Here is an 18,727-nt window from a genome sequence, read left to right as displayed (position 1 = left end):
GAAGGCTGCATGCGTGCAGCTGGTTGTGAATGGTGAGCCCTAGGCGAGAATTGCCTGGCGGAAAGTCCCACTCCCTCGATGGGCCCGATCCCTACTTTTCTTTTCCTAAACTTTCCACAGATCCCCTACAGTTCCATTGCAGATCCCCAGGGGTCCATGGATCACAGGTTGGGAACCAATGGTTCTTCTTCGAGTGCTTGCTCATGTCTATTCCAATCAGGTGTGTGTGTGCTGCGTGCACGGATCTCAGAGTTTTTTCCCTCAGCAGTACCCATAGGGCCAGCCAGGGAGCCCCCTGGAGTGGCACCAGTATAACTGCACATATATACCCCTGATGGCCCCTCCACCCCCTCAGTTCCTTCTTATTGCCCCTGGGGCAGCAGGAGCATGTTAGACCTTTAGTCTTCCCTTAGCTTGTATTGTTTCTTCAGTAGAGTAGTTAGCACCTAGTTAGTTTGTAAATTGTTCTTAAGTATAGTAGTTAGAGTGTAAATAGCTAGTGATAAGAGGACTTTGTTCCTCTTCTTCGCCTCTCCCCCGTTGGGGAGGGGCTGCCAGGGCCACACGGATTCAAGCCTTGTTTGTCGTGTTTGAAATCTATGCCCTGTGGGGATCTGCACGACTCCTGCCTAAAGTGCTTGGGTGAGGCACATTGCATGCAAGCCTGTAATATTTGTAAGAGTTTTAAACCATGGACAAGAAGGGAGAGAGACTCTAGGTTGAAGAGGCTTCTCATGGAGTCCACTCTCCAACCGCTGGCACCGGAAGAGGCCCAGTCAGTGCGCAGTGCCCCTTCCTCAGTGCAGGAGGCTTCTACAGCGCCACGAAAGACTAAGCCTTCTTGGCACCATTCACAATCTCCTTCTCAGAGGAGACCCAAGGAGGGGAGGGGACGTTCCCCCACAGGACAGGCCACAAAGTGCGCTCGAAGGAGGGGCACATGGCCACAAAGGCTCCGAGCAAGACACGTGCAGAGTCTGGACATGGGCATACTCCCATAATGGGTAAAGCTGAGGGAGTCCTGTGGGACCTGAGACCATCAACCCCAGAGACGTTTCACACGGTGCATGATCTGATAGCGCTAACCACCCCAGAGCCATCATCCTTCTCTGTACCGGTACCGAGCAGGGTGACGATACATTGGTCAGCAGAATCAGCAGCACTGACGACATCCCTGCCACCTTTACTGGTACTGGGGCTAAAGATGACCGCTGCTACATCAGCCTCCTGTGCGCATGGACACCCATCGATGGTTACTACAGCACCGGGAGTGCCAGTGCCGGCTACGTCCATGGTAGCCATCACGGCACTGGTCCATACACAGGCAATGGCTCAGGCCCTGGCACCAACTCTGGCACCAACCCTGGCATCGGCCCCGGCACGAACAGCTTTACCAGTGTAGGTACCAACCACAGTACCACGGCTGGCACCGATGCCGGCGTCAACCCCAGCACCACTGCTGGCACTGATCCTGGCACTGATCGTGGTGTCGCTGCTGGCACCGATACCTGCACCAATTTTGGCACCAGTGATGGCAGCACCGGTACCGTTACCAGACTGGCCGACACCTACGCCATCTTTGACACCGGTCCCACCAACGTGGAAGCATTGGGGACACCAAATGTTCCGCCCTCGTTGGCACCACACGGTCTGGGTGTACAGATGACACCGCAAGTGCATGCAGCACCAGCACAGAACTTTTTACCTCTCGCACTGGTCACAACACTCCGGGGGAAACCGTGGGTTATGGCCCAGCATCGGAGGAAACAAGAGTAAGGTGCCTCCCTGTGGTCAGCCTCAGAATATTCATCAGACTCGGACATGGAGTCCCTGAGGTCGGTGTGGTCTTCATACAGATCAAAGTCGAGGAACCGGTCCTGTTCACGTCACAGGGCAGTTTGTGACGACCCTGCCCAACATTATAGTTGGCCTCCTCAACAATCGCCCTTTTGGACTCCATGGGCCTGCCATCAAGCCCAGGGGCCACCCCTTGAGGTATCCATCTCAGGGTCGTCAAGACGAGGGAGCCCCCCATCGGCGACACCCCTCCATAGAGCCTCTGTGTCCGAGACGGATAAATTAATGACCACGATTACCTCTAGACTCCTGGTCACGCAGGGTGACAGGGCAACCAGACTCCTCCACACTGAACCCGTACAGGTAGCCCCACAAGCGCAGCCAGGACCACAGGTGGACGAGCTGATGGAGGACAAGCCCATCCTGAGGAACTCCTCATCATCCTCTCCTGATGAAGCCCTAGGTGATCCAGCCCCATCATTACCATCGATGGATGCAAGGGTGCAACAAGACCTGCTGAGGAAGCTAGCAGCAAACTTGTCGGTGAAGGTGGAGGAAGTACAAGAGGAGGCCAACCCGATGGTGGACATCCTCTCGGCAAATACCCCCGGGAAGGTGGCATTGCCACTGATCAAGACAGTGGATATGCTAACAAAGATGCTTTGGTTGACACCAGCCTCCATCCCTCCCACCCAAAAGGGTGTGGAGAGAAGATACTTCGTTCCCCAGGAGGGGCATGAGTATTTGTTCTCTCAACCCCCTCCGAGTTCCTTAGTTGTCCATGAAGCGAAACAAAGTGAATGACAGGGACCCCTGGATCCTACCCCTAAGGCCAAAGAACCTAAGAAGCTGGACCTCTTAGGGAGGAAGACTTACTCTGCAGGGGGCCTGCAAGCAGCAAGCTATGTTGGGAAGATATGCTTTTATTACATGGTCGGCTATGGACAAGTTCAAAGATCGCCTGCCACAGGAGGACCAACAGGAATTCAGGGCTCTGACAGACGAGGGCAGAACAGTTGCACGTACTGCCTTGCAGGCAGCCCTCGATACAGCCGGCTTGGCAGCTAGAACAATGGCTATTGCTGTTATGATGAGAAGAAGTCCATGACTACAGGTGTCGGACATCCGTACCGAGGGTCAGACCTCCCTACAAGACCTCCCTTGTGAGGGAGGGAGGTTATTCTCGGACCAGACTTACTCAAAATTACAGTATAAAGGACTTGAGGGCGACGTTAAAGTCTTTGGGGATCCACACACCCGGTGCCCTGAGGAGGCCCCTTAACCCCAGACCAGAAGGGAGGCTGTTCCAGCAGGGTTTCAACTCTGACCGGGGTAGACGGGGTAACTACATACGGAACGACTCATCTCGTAACAGATGTAGAGGTTCTATATCGGTCCAAGATAAGGGGCCTACCACATCTCTGGGCCAGCACCCCAAACCCTCATTTTGAGGGTACAGTTGAGGACAGTGCACCACTCACACCTCAGTTACCCCCTTTTGGTTTCCATTTGTCCCGCTTCTACCAGGCCTGAGCCACCATAACTTCAGACCATTGGGTCGTAGACCTGATAGCACAGGGTTATTTGATCCCCTTCTCCTCCCTCTCTCCCTCATCCACTCCTCCCCTTCCCTCTTCAGGGACCGCTCTCATGAAATCCTGCTAAAACAGGAGGTCGCAAAGCTTCTGCACCTCGAAGTGGTGGAACCTATTCCAGACAGCTTCAAAGGAAGGGGTTTTTATTCCAGATACTTCCTCATTCACAAAGCGAAGGGGTGGTCTTCGTCCCATTCTAGACCTTAGGGGCCTGAACTCGTTCATAAGGAAAACAAAGTTCAGAATGGTCACCTTAGCCTCCATCTTTCTCTCCCTCCAGAAAGGAAATTGGTTTGCTGCCTTCGACTTAAAAGATGCTTACTTCCATATCACGATAATCCCTGCCCACAGAAGATTCCCCAGATTTGTAGTTGGCGGCGAACGCTTTCAGTTTACAGTCCTGCCATTTGGCCTAACCACAGCATCGAGGGTATTCACCAAGTGTATGGCTCCAATGGCAGCCTTTATGAGGCACCAAGGTGTACACGTTTTTCCTTACCTGGACGATTGGCTAATACGGGGGTCGTCTCAAGAACAAGACAAATGTTTCTCCAACTCGGCCTCATACTAAACAAAGAAAAGTCTACCATGATTCCTTTGCAGGCTATAGAATTTGTAGGAGCCTACCTGAACTCCATAACAGGGGAAGCATCTCTTCCCATACACAGATTTCAGACTATGCATTCAATGATTACAGATCTTCAGAGGTCCCCCATGTCTACTGCTCACAATTGTATGCTCCTACTGGGACATATGGTGGCTTGCACATATGTTGTGATGTATGCCAGACTCAGACTGCATACACTCAAGGGCTGGCTGAGAATCGTCCACAATCCATTGCGTCACCCCCTGGACATGGTGGCTACCCTCCTGGAATCAGTACTACACTCGCTAGACTGGTGGACTCAGGAGGAAGTAGTATGTGCAGGGGTCCCTTTCAACAAACAGGCCCCATCTGTGCAATTAGTGACAGACGCATCAGATGTCGGGGTGGGGGGGCCACTTGGGGACCCTAAGGACACAGGTCTATGGTCAATGAGGGAGAATTCTTCGCACATCAATGTCGAGCTCAGAGCAGTCAGGTTAGCATGTCAAGCATTTCTACCCCATATAGAGAACAAGGTGGTAGAAGTGTTAACCGACAATACGTCAGCCATGTACTATATCAACACACAAAGGGCTGCTCACTCTTCTGTGCAGTGAGGCCCTCAAACTCTGGGAAATATGCATATGCAAGAACATCTACTTGCAGGCCACCTACCTTCCAGGGTCCAGCAACAATCTAGCAGACAGACTCAGCCGTTCCTTTCAAGTCCACGAGTGGATGATAAGGAGGGATATTCTGGAGGAGATTTTCCGAAAGTGGGGTTATCCCCTTCTGGATCTGTTTGCTTCCAAAGACACTGCCCAGTGCAGGAAATAGTGCTCCCTCAGTTGACAGGGAATCGGCTCTCTAGGGGATGCTCTCCATATACAATGGCCCAATCACCTACTCCCTTCCCACTGATACAGGACACTCTAGTCAGGGTCAGGTGTTTCAGGGCAAGGATTATCATGCTGGCACCGATATGGCCGCGGCAACACTGGTTCTCCACTGTGAGGGAACTATCAATAGTGGAACCGGTGCGACTACCTATAGTCTCAGATCTAATCACGCAGGATCTGGGGCAGGGGATACTATGCCATCCAAACTTGGGGGCCCTCCACCTTACAGCTTGGAACCTGAGTGGTTTTCCAACAAAGAACTAGGCTGCTCTCAGGAAGTCCAAAGGGTCTTACTGGAAAGTAGAAAACCATCTACCAGGGCTCTTCATGAAGCTAAGTGGAAAAGAATTGCATTGTGGACACAACAAAGGGGCATCATCCCGGTTTTGGCCAGTATGCCTCTGATATTAGACTATCTACTACAGCTCAGACACCAGGGCTTTGCCACATCCTCTCTGAGAGTCCATCTGGCAGCTATCACAGCCTTCCACCTGGGGGAGAGGGGAAGGTCAGTGTTCACTAATAAGATGGTAAAGAGATTCATAAAGGGAATTGACAGACTAATACCACATGTGCGTCTCCCTATTCCCCCTTGGGACCTTAACGTGGTACTTACGGGACTTATGCGGCCACACTTTTAACCACTAGCTACCTGTTCTTTAAAGCATTTGTCATGGAAGGTGGCATTTCTGGTGCGATTACCTCGGCCAGGAGAGCGTCAGAGCTATGGGCTCTTACCTCAGAGCCCCCTTATACAGTATTTTTTAAGGACAAGGTTAGACTTCAACCTCATCCAGCCTTCCTTCCTAAAGTGGTATCTCATTTCCATATGTCCCAAGACATTTATTTACCAGTGTTCTTCCCTAAGCCACACAACACACCTAGGGTGTGTCTAGACTACATGCCTCCTTCGACGGAGGCATGTAGATTAGCCAGATCGGAAGAGGGAAATGAAGCCACGATTAAAATAATCGCGGCTTCATTTAAATTTAAATGGCTGCCCCGATCTGCCGATCAGCTGTTTGTCGGCAGATCGGGGCAGTCTGGACGCGACGCGCCGACAAAGAAGCCTTTCTTCATCGGCACAGGTAAGCCTCGTGAAACCAGGTTTACCTGTGCCGATGAAGAAAGGCTTCTTTGTCGGCGCGTCGCGTCCAGACTGCCCCGATCTGCCGACAAACAGCTGATCGGCAGATCGGGGCAGCCATTTAAATTTAAATGAAGCCGCGATTATTTTAATCGCGGCTTCGTTTCCCTCTTCCGATCTGGCTAATCTACATGCCTCCGTCGAAGGAGGCATGTAGTCTAGACACACCCCTAGAGAGGAGGCTTTACATTGCCTGGACGTGAGGAGGGCCATTGCCTTTTATATAGACAGGACAAAGGAGTTCTGGAAATCATCACAACTCTTTATTTCCATCGCGGAAAGAATGAAGCGAACTCCAGTGTCTGCTCAGTGTTTATCCTCGTGGATCACCTCATGCATTAACGAGTGTTACTATGGACTGGGGAAGACACCGCCCCACTGAAAGCGCATTCCACGCAAGCGCAGGCCACATCTGTTGCATTTGTGGCTCAAGTGCCTATACTGGACATCTGGAGGGCAGCCACGTGGTCCTCCGTACACACCTTCTCAGACCACTTCGCCATCACAAAGCAGGCCAGAGCAGACGCTTCTGTGGGTAGGGCAGTGCTGCAATCTATAGAGAGATAGGGGTCCTTACTCTCCAACCCCACCACAAGGGAAAATGGCTTGGGAATCACCTGATTGGAATGGATATGAGCAAGCACACGAAGAAGAAGAGGTTATTTACCTCGTAATTGTAGTTCTTTGAGATGTGTTGCTCATGTCCATTCCAAATCCCACCCGCCTCCCCTTTGTCAGAGAACTTTGGCAAGAAGGAACTGAGGAGGTGAAGGGACCAGCAGGGGTATATATGCACCGTTATACCGGCGCCATTCCAGGGGGCTCCTTGGCTGGCCCTATGGGTACTACTGAGGGAAAAAGCTCCGAGATCCATGCACACGGAGTGCACACACCTGATTGGAATGGACATGAGCAACACATCTCGAAGAACTACTGTTACGAGGTAAGTAACCTCTTCTTTAGGAGCCCCCACCCACCTGACAGACCACCTATTTCTCTGGACTATACTGCCACCACGGTAGTAAGTAAAGCTGCTAAAGTTGGCGCTCCCTTGACTGGGTATTCTCTACCACCACGTGACTTTGGAACTTGCTCTCTGAGGGTATGTCTACACTACAAAGTTAATTCGAACTAACAGACGTTAGTTCGAATTAACTTTGATAGGCGCTACACACGCGAACCGCTAGTTCGAACTTAATTCGAACTAGCAGAGCGCTTAATTCGAACTAGGTAAACCTCATTCCACGAGGACTAACGCCTAGTTCGAATTAACTAGTTCGAATTAAGGGCTGTGTAGCCACTTAATTCGAACTAGTGGAGGCTAACCCTCCCCAGCTTTCCCTGGTGGCCACTCTGGGCACCACCAGGGAAACTCTTCTGCCCCCCTCCTGGCCCCGGAGCCCTTAGAGGGGCACGGGCTGGCTATGGTGCCCGTGCCAGGTGCAAGCCTGCCAGCACCCAGCCAGCAGACCCTGCACCTGGCACGGCTCGAGCCAGCCACCCGATGCCACCCAGCCCTCCACCTCTTCTTGGGACCAGGCTGGCGGCTCCCGGGAGTCTGCCCAGGTCCGCAAGAGGCAGGCGCCCGCCTGGTCTAGTGCAGACATCGTGGACCTCATCCACGACCTCCGCACTAGGCACAGGAAAGTGGCCGTCTAGGGCAGGAGAGCTGCCAGCCTGGCCACCCAGGAGCAGGTTTGCATGAAAATCAAGGTGGTTCACTGAGACCCCCGACCCTGAGCCCTGAGCTTAGAATGGCCGTACTGGGTCAGACCAAAGGTCCATCTAACCCAGTAGCCTGTCTGTCAACAGTGGCCAACACTAGGTACCCTGGAGGGGATGGACCGAATACAATGACCAAGCCATTTGTCTCGTGCCAGGGACACCATTTCTACCCCCTGGCTAATACCACTCCATAGACCCAACCTCCATGACTTGATCTCACTTCTCTTTAAACTCTGTTCTAGTTCTAGCCTTCACAGCCTCCTGCAGCAAGGAGTTCCACGGGTTGACTATTTGCTTTGTGAAGAAGAACTTTCTGTTGTTAGTTTGAAGCCTGCTACCCATTCATTTCATTTGGTGTCCTCTAGTCCTTCTATTATGGGAACTAATGAAGAACTTTTCTGTATGCACCCTCTCCACCCCACTCATGCTTTTATAGACCTCTATCATATCCCCCCTCAGTCTCTTCTTTTCTAAGCTGAAAAGTCCCAGTCTGTTTAGCCTCTCTTCATATGGGACCTGTTCCAAACCCCTGATCATTTTAGTTGCCCTCCCCTCTCCCAGCCTCTCTCTTCCCCTCTCCCACTTCCTTTTCCCAGTCTCCCCGAGTTTTGTTCAATAAAGAGAGTTTCTATTTTTGAACACACGTGTCCTTTATTTTGTACATCAGGAAGGGGGGCTATAGAGGGGTTAGTGGAAGGAGGTGAGGGAGGAATGGGGTACGAGCCTCCGATGGGGAGGATTAGGCTGGCTCTGCGGGCTCCTCAGGGTAGAAGCTCTCCTGAAGCCCCTTGAGTGACCCCCCCCCTCCGGATGGCAGCCTGCGGCAAGTGCAGCTGGGCGGATGGCCGAGTGCTGTGATGTGCCGAGTGTGGGCACTCAGGGCACTCCAAGCCAGGACTGTTTTGCAAGCGGGGAACCCCTGAGAACTGTCTGTCCAGGGTGGGGGTCGGGTCCCTTTAAGCACAGCCCTTGGCTAGCCTGAGGCAGCAGCTCCACGCTCTAAGTCCTAATCTGATGCCCTGCCGGCACTGCTTCTGGCCATCCTTAACCTCGGTTCAGGGTCCACTCAGTGTGGACATGCTAGTTCGAATTAGCAAAATGCTAATTTGAACTAGTTTTTAAGTCTAGATGCACTAATTCGAATTAGCTTAGTTCGAATTAGTGTTGTGGTGTTGACATACCCTGATATAGCTTAATCTGTTAACCTTCCAGCATACTGCAAACCCCATCTATTCTCCCACACTTTAGGCAAGGAGAGGAATGGTGAAAAAGGAAAATTTGTTGTGTTGGTTTTCTGCTTGGTGGTTTTATGTTATGTGAACTTATTTTATCTGTGGTTTCAAAGAATTGTATTTTTAACTTTTGTTATGCCCTTGTTTCCTAAGCTACGGGTTTTCTGGCTAATGTTCATTATATTCACCACAAAGCTTTTTCATATGCAAATTATAATAAACATTTGTCATATTAAGACTATCTTTGATAAACCAGTAATACAATTTTATATAAGCTCCTTTGGAAGTGAAAGCCTACTATATCTGGGTCTAGATCCCATTGACTTAAAAGACAGCATGAGTAGGTCTTCCAGTTCAAAAAACCTATTGCATGTTATGAAAATAAAGAGAAACCTTTTGGTCTTGCCTCTGTTAAATGCAGGCAGCCAAATTCTGGTTGCTGTTGTGCTGTTGTAAATATGGAACAATTCCATTGACTGCACTGGACCTGTTCTGATTACATTGATGTAAGTGAGAGCAGAATTGGGCCAAGAGTATGCTGCTGTGAAAGACCAATTTATCTCTTTCCATTTCAGCTCACAGAGTCAGCACTACCCTTGCAAGTTGTGAATTGGTTTGTCATTGCACAGAAGCAAGAATTTCGAGTGTTGTAAAATCTCTTTAAAACATTGGAGTAGAGAGATACTTGCAGAATTGTGAAACTAATTATACTTCATGGATTTTATTCTCTCTGAGATGCTCATGTGTTATTGCCAGTAACATTAATGGTAATTATGTGCACATGCTGAAAAGAGAATGTCCATGAATAGTCTATATCTCAGTCTGGTGAAATAGCAGACTTTAATTTTTTCCAACGACTCAAAAGAATAGCTTTAAAGATAGTAGATTTTTTTTCTTTATTACTAATACTATGAGCACATCTGTGAAATTTATTATCAAGCAAATGACCATGGAGATGACAGCTTTTACAGTTAAGTAACTGGCAATCTTCCAGCTCTCTTTCTTACAATGGAACAAAGTTATAATTAACAATGTTAAATTGACATCAATATGACAGTAAAATGTATATGTTTTAATCAGAATATGATATACTGGCTGACGTGCAAAATCAAACACACAAAATCCTGAACTGTCATCTGAAGAACTTTGCACGTGTGCTCTATATTAAGAATTATTGTTATAAATTATTACAGTAAAACTGAACAAAAAAGTTAAACCTTTCTCATTTTGTTTTCTTGCAAGTGAATGACACTTTTTCCATGGAGGATGGGAATGGAGTATTCATACAAGGATGTTTGTTATACTCACAAGATAATAATATTTGTCAGGTTTTGCCTGGATTATTGCAATTGGCTTAAATTAATTTGTTGTTTATTTGTTTTGTTTTCCAAATATCGTCAGCTTTTCTTTTTCCCGTCTTAATTAGTAGGCAGTAAGTTTAATACAACATACTTTTTTCAGACAGGAAACCTGTGGTACTTACTGCCATAGGATGTTGTGGTGGCCAAAAGTATAAGAGGATTAAAAAAAAAAAGTTAAGTTCAAGAAGGGTAGTTCTGTCAATGGCTATTAACCACTATAGTCCAGAATGCAACCCCATGCTTGAAGTGACCCTAAACCTTTGACTACCAGAAGTCTGCAGTGTTAAATGGGTGGCAGCGATCTCTCCATACTTGCTAGCTACATCGCGTGTTCTTGAGCAAGAAGATATGCAAATGAGGTGCAGCAATGAATATCGCTGCACCTCATTTGCATACCTAATGAGCCGCCATTTTGCACAAAGGGCTTTTGCGCAATAAGGAGCAGTCTACACTGTTCCTTCTTCCGCAAAAACCCCCTCTTGCACAAGAGCTGTTCTGCCTGAAAATAAGCAGCAGAATGGCTCTTGTGCAAGAGGGGGGGTTTTGCGCAAGAAGGAGCTGTGTAGACTGCTGCTTCTTGTGCAAAAGCCTCTGGCGCAAAAATGGCGACTCATTAGGTATGCAAATGAGGCGCAGCGATAGTCATCGCCGTGCCTTATTTGCATATCTTATTGCACAAGAATGAGCAATGTAGACGTAGCTGCTGTTTTGTACACTCCTCCGGAAACAGTGCTACAGGAAACATGATACTCGGAAAGACAGACTATGGTCTGACCCAGCATGCCAGTTCTTATGTTATCGTATAATTTTTATAGTCCTGTGCTGCAGTATACCCCCAGTCAGTTGAATCTGGGATAATACTGAAGTTAACAAATAACTTAATCCTTACACTTTTGTAATCCTGTATGTTGAATAGAGTTGGAGCATGTCGAATCTGAGTTAAATTTCTTTGCCTTTCAAAATATAATCAAACAAATCCATTTTTGTCACATCATGGAATTAAGAGGGTCTGATTCGCCTTTTATTTGTACTGACCTAAATCAGGAGTAACTTCAGTGAAATCAAAGTACCTTGATTTAAAGTAAATGTCCATGAGAGCAGAATCTTTTTTGCTTAATGTAGACGTGTATATGGAGAGAGCATTAAGATTCACTGCAGTCTGATGATGAAATGCTTTGTTTGCCACTTAAGATTATTATTTTCAAGCAACAGACAGCAATATTGTTTCTTTTTTTTTCCTGTTTCATAAATCAGTAAAGCATGATCCTTCTGCCAGCCCATTGCATTTAAAGTGGTGAAGATTGTAGAAGAAACAGTTGGTTTAAATTCTTCCTAAGCTTTAAATTCAAAGGTTATGTATTCCCCCAATTGTTACACAGCTTAGCAGTTTGTGAAATATTTTTGAATGCCATGTTTCCCTTTTTAAAGACTTGTTTTTCATCCCACCTTCTCTCTCTCTCTCTCTCTCTCTCTCTCTCTTTATTTGAATGACTATATTCCTATCCTGGTTTACTAGGGATGTTAGAGCTATGATAAGCCTATCAACAACAGCCATGATTGCTGCAGACATTTCAGTGTAAGAGATACACAGGGAATAAAGTTACTAAAAGCTGAAATTGTATCTTAGTTGATGTGGTTTGGGTACCAAGGTCATCCAAAGCCTTTGTTCTTGCATTATCATTTGGAGCCACCTTCAGGCAGAGAATGTAATTCTGTCAAAAAGTGAGGGGAATTTGTGTGGCTGCTCTATCCAAAATAGTTAGGGAATGTGTACTTTATTCACAATGGATGATCTGGCACAAATACTTAATTATCGTTTGTTCTTGATTCATAAAGGAGTAGATCCCATATCCGTGCCTTTACAAGAAAACACTGGAAGAGAGATTCAGATCGGGCAGAGCAAAGTTTGTGCACACAGGTGAGTGAGAACAGATACACATGAAAGTTTTCTAAGTGTAGCTTGGGAAGACCGTAACTGGAATACAGTGATATCGGTTCTGTGAGAGTCCAGAAGACATTAATGCAAACAAAATTTTAAAAATAAGACCAAAAAAGATGCAATGATGCAATGTAAGAAACACCAGAGTGGATGAGACTTGTGTGGAAAATTTAGCACACAAAGATCTGATAAAATAAATACAAATATTGTGCCTGATTTGCCCACAGAAAACTATCAATAACAATAATCTACAAGTATCTTGTGTGGTTTCACGAGCCCTAACTGGTTATTCAGTGTCTGTTACATTACTCACTTGTACAATGTTAGTAATTTTTCCCATTTCACATTTTGTTGTCTCAAATTGTCTACATGCAGCTGATTTTTAATAAATTTTAATATATTTTCAGTGTTCATGACAACGCCTAATACTGTCTTGACCACAAATGTTGCTCAGTATTGTCATACGTCTTTGAAAAATTATTAGTAAAAATGTTGAATAACAATAGCACCAGCTGAATAACTTTTGATGCATTGTCTTTCAATAAGATATAATATTGACAGTATTAATAATTATATTTCCTATCTGTGAACCAAGTGTTTATCCATCATGTGGTATGATTTCCCATAAAACAAATATTTTTCCAACCTCAGTAAGGTTTCTGAGTAGCTCTCTATTGAATGACTTGCTGACACCCGGTTCATTATCTATCTACTGCATTTCACTTACCCGCCAATCTGTGGATTTGTCCAAAGGAGCCATTTGATGAAAGAGAATCAAGCAACTTGTGCTTCATAGTTACTTACTGCACTCTGCTTCCTCTTCATTTTTTTCTACCCTAGGTATTTTATATGTTTTCAGGTATTTTTTAGAGTACTGAAGTCCAGCTTAGAGGTCAAACATGTGCAGACTACAATTACTATATTTCCCTCTTTAAATACTGTAACCACACTAACCTTCCTTCAGGCCCTGAGCACTTCAGGGATTCCAAGAGTTCTCAAATATTTCATTAGATAGAACAACATTAAATTGCCATGGGACCTGGCCACCATCATAGGGGCTCAAGGCTGGGGCAGAAGGTTGAAGATGATGGAGCTGGGGGTACAGGTGGGGGCTCCAGGAGTGTGGGAAGATGTAAAATATCCTGGACTGCCTTTCTTTCTCTTCATTTCTTTTGTAATAACACCATCTAACCCGCCTCAATGACATAGGCTGCTTTTTTTTTAACTATATAAAAAGGGAAAGGTCTCAGAGGGACAAAAGCCTGTAGTGGAAATGGCAGAGCAGGGAAGAAGCAAACAAGACTATAGAGTCATTTAGGGATATTGGGTAAAAGTTGAGGGCAACAGAAACAGCAGAATGAGCGAATGGTAGCCAAAGAGAATAAGGATATTTTTAGAGAGAAAGAAAGGTAAGTTAAAATGTAGCTCTATTAAACAAATAAGGGTGGGCAATGGAATCAAAGACATTCATAGATTCCAAGGCTAGGAGGCAATCCAACTTCCTGTGTAACACAGCCATGGAACTCCCTCCAAATTAACTCCTACAGCGTATATTTTACAAACCCCATCCATCTTGATTTTAAAATTGACAGCAGTGGAGAGCCATCATGATTCTTGGTAAATTGTTCTAGTGGTTAATTACATTCATTGTTAAAATGTTCATCTTATTTCCAGTCTGAATTTGTCTAGCTTCAGTTTCCAGCCGTTGGTCTGTATTACATATTTGTATAGCTTGGCGATTTTATTATTCCCCCATGTAGGTACTTATTAGCTGTGGTAGGTCACCCTTAATATTCTCTTCATTAAACTAAACAAATTGAGCTCTTCGAGTCTGTCACTGTAACTCATGTTTTCTAATCCTATAATTATTTTCATGGCTCTTCTCTGAATTGTGGACACCAAAACTGGACACAGTATATCAGCATCAGTAACACCAGTGTCAAATACAGTGGTAAAATGACCTCTCTAATCTTACTCAAGATTCTCCTGTTTATGCACCCAAGAAGTGCATTAGCCCTTTGACTACAGCATCACACTTCCAGCTCATGGAGTTCTTGAGAGGTCATCAAGTTCAGCCCCCTGCCCTCATGGCATGACCAAGCACTGTCTAGATCATCCCTGATAGATGCTTCCAAGGATATCATCTCCCATTCTGGGACTACTTTCTTATTCCTATATGTATTTCTATTTAGGCTTTTTAAAATTCATATTGTTTGTTTGCATCCAATTTACAAGCAATCCACATTACTCTGTATTTGGTGACCTGTCATCTTCATTATTAAATAGTCCCTCAATTTTTGTGTCTTTTGAAAACTGTAACTATGATGAGTTTAAGTTTTCTTCTAGGTCATTGATAAAAATATTAAATAGCAGGGGCCTATCCCTGCATGATCTAGCTAGAAGCACTTAAAAGCACTCATCAGAATCGCTAGCTTGGCATGAGGAGGGGCATGCAGGATGTTTGTCAGACTATGTTGGGTCTCAGGCATGGATGACTGGGATATTTCCAGTGTCTGACACATGTTAAAAAAGTTCTTTAAAAGATTTAAAATTGTCCCCTGTGTTTGGTGTGGAGCATGATTGTGTCGCCCAGCAGCAAAGATGAAAGGTGTGTAAGCAGAGGTGAATCTGTTGTTCGCTCCACTCCCGTGATATCCACTTGGTCTTCGTCTTCTGAGAAGCAAGACAGGCCAGGTGAATGAGCACGGGGGACCTGAGGCTAGGTGTCTGTGGTAATGGCGGCTGCTGAGGTTGTTGTGCTCTGTATGCTGCTCATGGGTCCCAGGACAACCAGTTAGCTGGTATGGGTGGTGGCAGCTATTGCGGTTGCTGCCACTATTGCACTGTTGTGTTGTTTTGGGTGACGAACTACTGGGCATATGTGTCCTAGCTGAGAAGAAATCCTTGAAATCAATAGAAATTGTACATGAGTACAAACTGTCCTAGCCAAATTCTGCTTTCACTTATTCCAATGTAAATTAAGAGTACATTTGTTAACTTCAGTAGAATTAATCTGGATTTATGTTGCTATACCTGGAAAAACATTTGGCCCAAATCTGCTGAACAGTCACCAGAGAAAGTTCCTTTGAGTCTGTCTACATTTGAGCCGGGAGGTGTGATTCCCAGCTCGAATAGATCAACCTGAGGTACTTGAGCTAGTGCACTAAAATTAGCAGTGTAGCATGGACAGCAGCTCAGGCTAGCTATCTGAGTTCAGACCTGCTCAGACCTTCCTCAGCATGTACTCTGCCCCATGCTATTCTGGCTACACTGCTGTTTTGAGTGCACTGACTTGAGCAGAGCTTGCATGGATATATCTGCATGAGCTGAATACAAACCAAGAAAGCCAAGGAAAGCATAAATGGTAGCAAAAGGCAAAGAAATGGTTAAAAAGCAAGGTGAATTCAGCTTGTTGTGGGGGAATGTAAGTGACAACCCACTGGGATCAATATTCAGACTTCGACTGTCCTTGTTTTTCAGTCTATAAATTACCTATCTAGAGGAACCAGCTGTAAAGCACTGAAGTTAAATTTGTTGATGATACAGTAGTGGGATGAGACTCGAACACAAAGCACGCAGCAGGTAAAATTTGAAAGAATTAGGGCCTGCTTTATAAATTGCCTGACATACGCCAAATGAAATGTAATGTTGACAAATGTAAAGTAATACTGAAGCAAAATAAACACAAGAACAAAATGAATGGAACTGAACTACAGCAGAAGGACTTTGACAGGGACCTTGAAGAGACAATGGGCTTCACCCTGAAAATATTTAGACAATAAGGGAAAGCAATTTGAGATCTAGCAGACTCAGAATACAGAAACTACACAGTGACCTTCGATGAAATACTATACTATAATATAATATAGCTAGAGCTTTTCATCTCAGTCACTGTGTGGTGTAAAATACTTTAGCTGTATAATAAAAGAGGACCAAACATGAAACATGTTTATACAGTAGTAAGGAGAATGTTGAGGATACAAAAATTATTATTGCCCTCATGAGAACCTTATCAAAATGATTTGCAAACCTAAGGAAATGCTTGCTTTCACTGTAAATCAGGAAAGAAGTCATGACAAGAATTTACTGTGCATGTGTCATAGCTGTTTACTGGTTTAAATAAAAACTGAGAGTGCTTGTGTAAGCGGGGGAATGGTCCCGCTATTGTGGGGAACTTTCCTGGCTTTTATACACCCCGGTGAAATGGACCAGTGAAAGGATCTGAGTCCCCACTCCCACTTCCTTTACCCCACGGCTTCCCTAATCCTGAGGGCTCCCCCTCCACTCTCCTGAGTAGCAGAGTCCTTGAAACCCCAACAAGGCTGGGCCAAGGTTTCCTGGGGCTTAATCCCCGACCTTGTAGTCACTAGGGGCAGGAGTTAGGGTGTCCCCACTCCGAGGTGCTCTCTTCACACTGCATGCTTTCTTGGCCCAGTGATCATTTCAGAAGGTTCAAAGCAAATACAATTTATTAAACATCAACTGATTAAAGAGAAAAGAATAAGAAAAAATGAGAATGGTTAAATGAGAACACACAGCCCTGCTCTGTAGCACAGGGACATCAAAACAGCAGTCTGCAGAGTGTAAGGACAGTCCACAGTCTCTTCCTTAGAGGCCCTGGATGTGCTGCAGGGGGGCTGCAGGCTGGACACTCTTGCTCTGGCAGTGACCACACAGCCTCAAGCTCTAAGTGGCCAGACCCCTCTCCCAGTCTGGCCTGCTGGGCCTCTTGGCTGGTGATATCTCCCTGCCCAGAGCCTCTCCCCACACTTTGCTGGTCCCAGCTGCTCACCACACCCAGCTGCAGGCTGTGCTGCTTTGCCAGTCTCCAGCTCCTTGTGTTGCTTCTCTGTCCCTTTTGGCTCTCTGAGCACTGCCAGTCTGCTGCTCAACACAGGGTCTGTGCTCCTTGAGCTGTGTGTGCCTGGCTCTGTTGCTGCAAAACTGCCCCTCAGCACAGCTTGCACTCCTTGGGCTGTGTGTGCCTGGCTCCGTTGCTGCAAAACTGCCCCTCAGCACAGCTTGCACTCCTTGGGCAGTCTGTGTCTGGCTCTGTTGCTGCAGGACTTCTTCTCCACACAGCTTGCTCCTCTTAGCAGTCTCTCAGCTCTCTCCTTGTTCAGAGAGACCCAGAACAATCCCAGCTCACAGGGAGGACAGGGCCTGGCCTCTCACTTTCCTCACTGGCCTGTCCAACCTGTCAATCAGGCCGAGCTGGAGTGTTGGCTGCTTTCCATTGTCTCTGGGGTCTGTCAGTCTCAGGGCCCTGATTTCTCATGGACTCTTCCCCTTTTGACACTGACCTATTTGAAATCATGGGATGGTGGGCGGGCAGAGCCCGCCCACCTTCTAAAAGCCCCTCCCCAACCTTATGGGAGGGACACTGGACCCACCCTTTTGACACTGAGAGCTGGCGAACCAAAAACTCCCACAGAGTTTTAGTAAGGGGCTAACAGTCCCCTTACACTTGGGTGGATAGAAGTGTCACATGGTATGTGCTATAATGAAAGGCAATTTTTACATTCTCAAACCTCTGCCTTAAGACATCAAAAAACATGAAATCTTCAAATAAACATGACAAATGTTTCACTCTCATGAACCTGATTTTTCACAAATGGTGAGAATTTTTTGCACAGCTCTGTGATAGGCACTTAACTCTAGCAGAGTAGATAGCTGCCATTAATGTATATAGAAAACAGCAAAAGGCATCCTGTTGGGGGAGGAGGGAGATATAATTAGATCAGAGCTTGAAAGTTTTAGCAAAATCAGAACACAAATAAATTGTGTATCTGGAAAACTGGGAGAACAAGGAAGAGAATTGGTACTCATGGCTCAATAATTTTGACATATTTTGATAAAATCTTTTCTTTCAATATGTTCTTCAGATTTCTAGACAGTAACTGAAGAGAAATCTGAAACCTGCCTCTGATTTCACTTATACTAGCACTGCATTAACTCAGTCGAGCCAGCATAACTTTTACAAACTGCCTCCAAACCAGAACTTAGCATATTGTGCTGTGGTGAACTTTTTTTTTTTTTAATTGTCTTTCCAGAAAGAAGAAACAGCAAGGTGACTATCAGACAAAACCACAGTGCTTTCTTTCTTCCAATAATTCTCCCCATAGTTATGAGGGCATTAATGGTTAATGGTTCTCAGGCTACCCTGATCCAGAACTGTCTTGTGAAAGAGAATCTGGAAGCAAGTCTGTGATTAATTATCAGAATTCAGAAGAAGGAGAAAATCTGCCACCAACCATGAAGAATATGATAGTGGAATTAGTACTAAAGAAACCATTTGACAGGAGCAGCCTCTCAAGATACCATTTTTTTCAATTGCTGTTAGTTTATGTCCTAACATGGATGGAACGAGGCAGTGGGCCACAATGTAACTGATATGTCTTTTAAAAAATGTATACTGTCTGGCTCCAGGGGACAGGAATAAAGAC

The 18,727-nt window shown here is 45.9% G+C and overlaps 1 protein-coding gene across 1 annotated transcript in view; it reads left to right on the top strand.

Annotated features, from left to right (window-relative positions):
• Positions 1-18,727, top strand: part of MOCOS (molybdenum cofactor sulfurase) — a 346,276-nt gene that overhangs the window by 293,369 nt on the left and 34,180 nt on the right. Inside the window, exon 10 of the mRNA XM_075921610.1 lies at positions 12,179-12,260. Within this exon, the coding sequence (XP_075777725.1) occupies positions 12,179-12,260 (82 nt within the window). The remainder of the gene's footprint in view (positions 1-12,178; positions 12,261-18,727) is intronic.

Source organism: Pelodiscus sinensis, chromosome 2 (genome assembly GCF_049634645.1).
Source record: "Pelodiscus sinensis isolate JC-2024 chromosome 2, ASM4963464v1, whole genome shotgun sequence".
In the NCBI taxonomy this organism is placed as follows: Eukaryota; Metazoa; Chordata; order Testudines; family Trionychidae; genus Pelodiscus; species Pelodiscus sinensis.
This window is presented reverse-complemented; position numbering and strand designations above follow the sequence as displayed.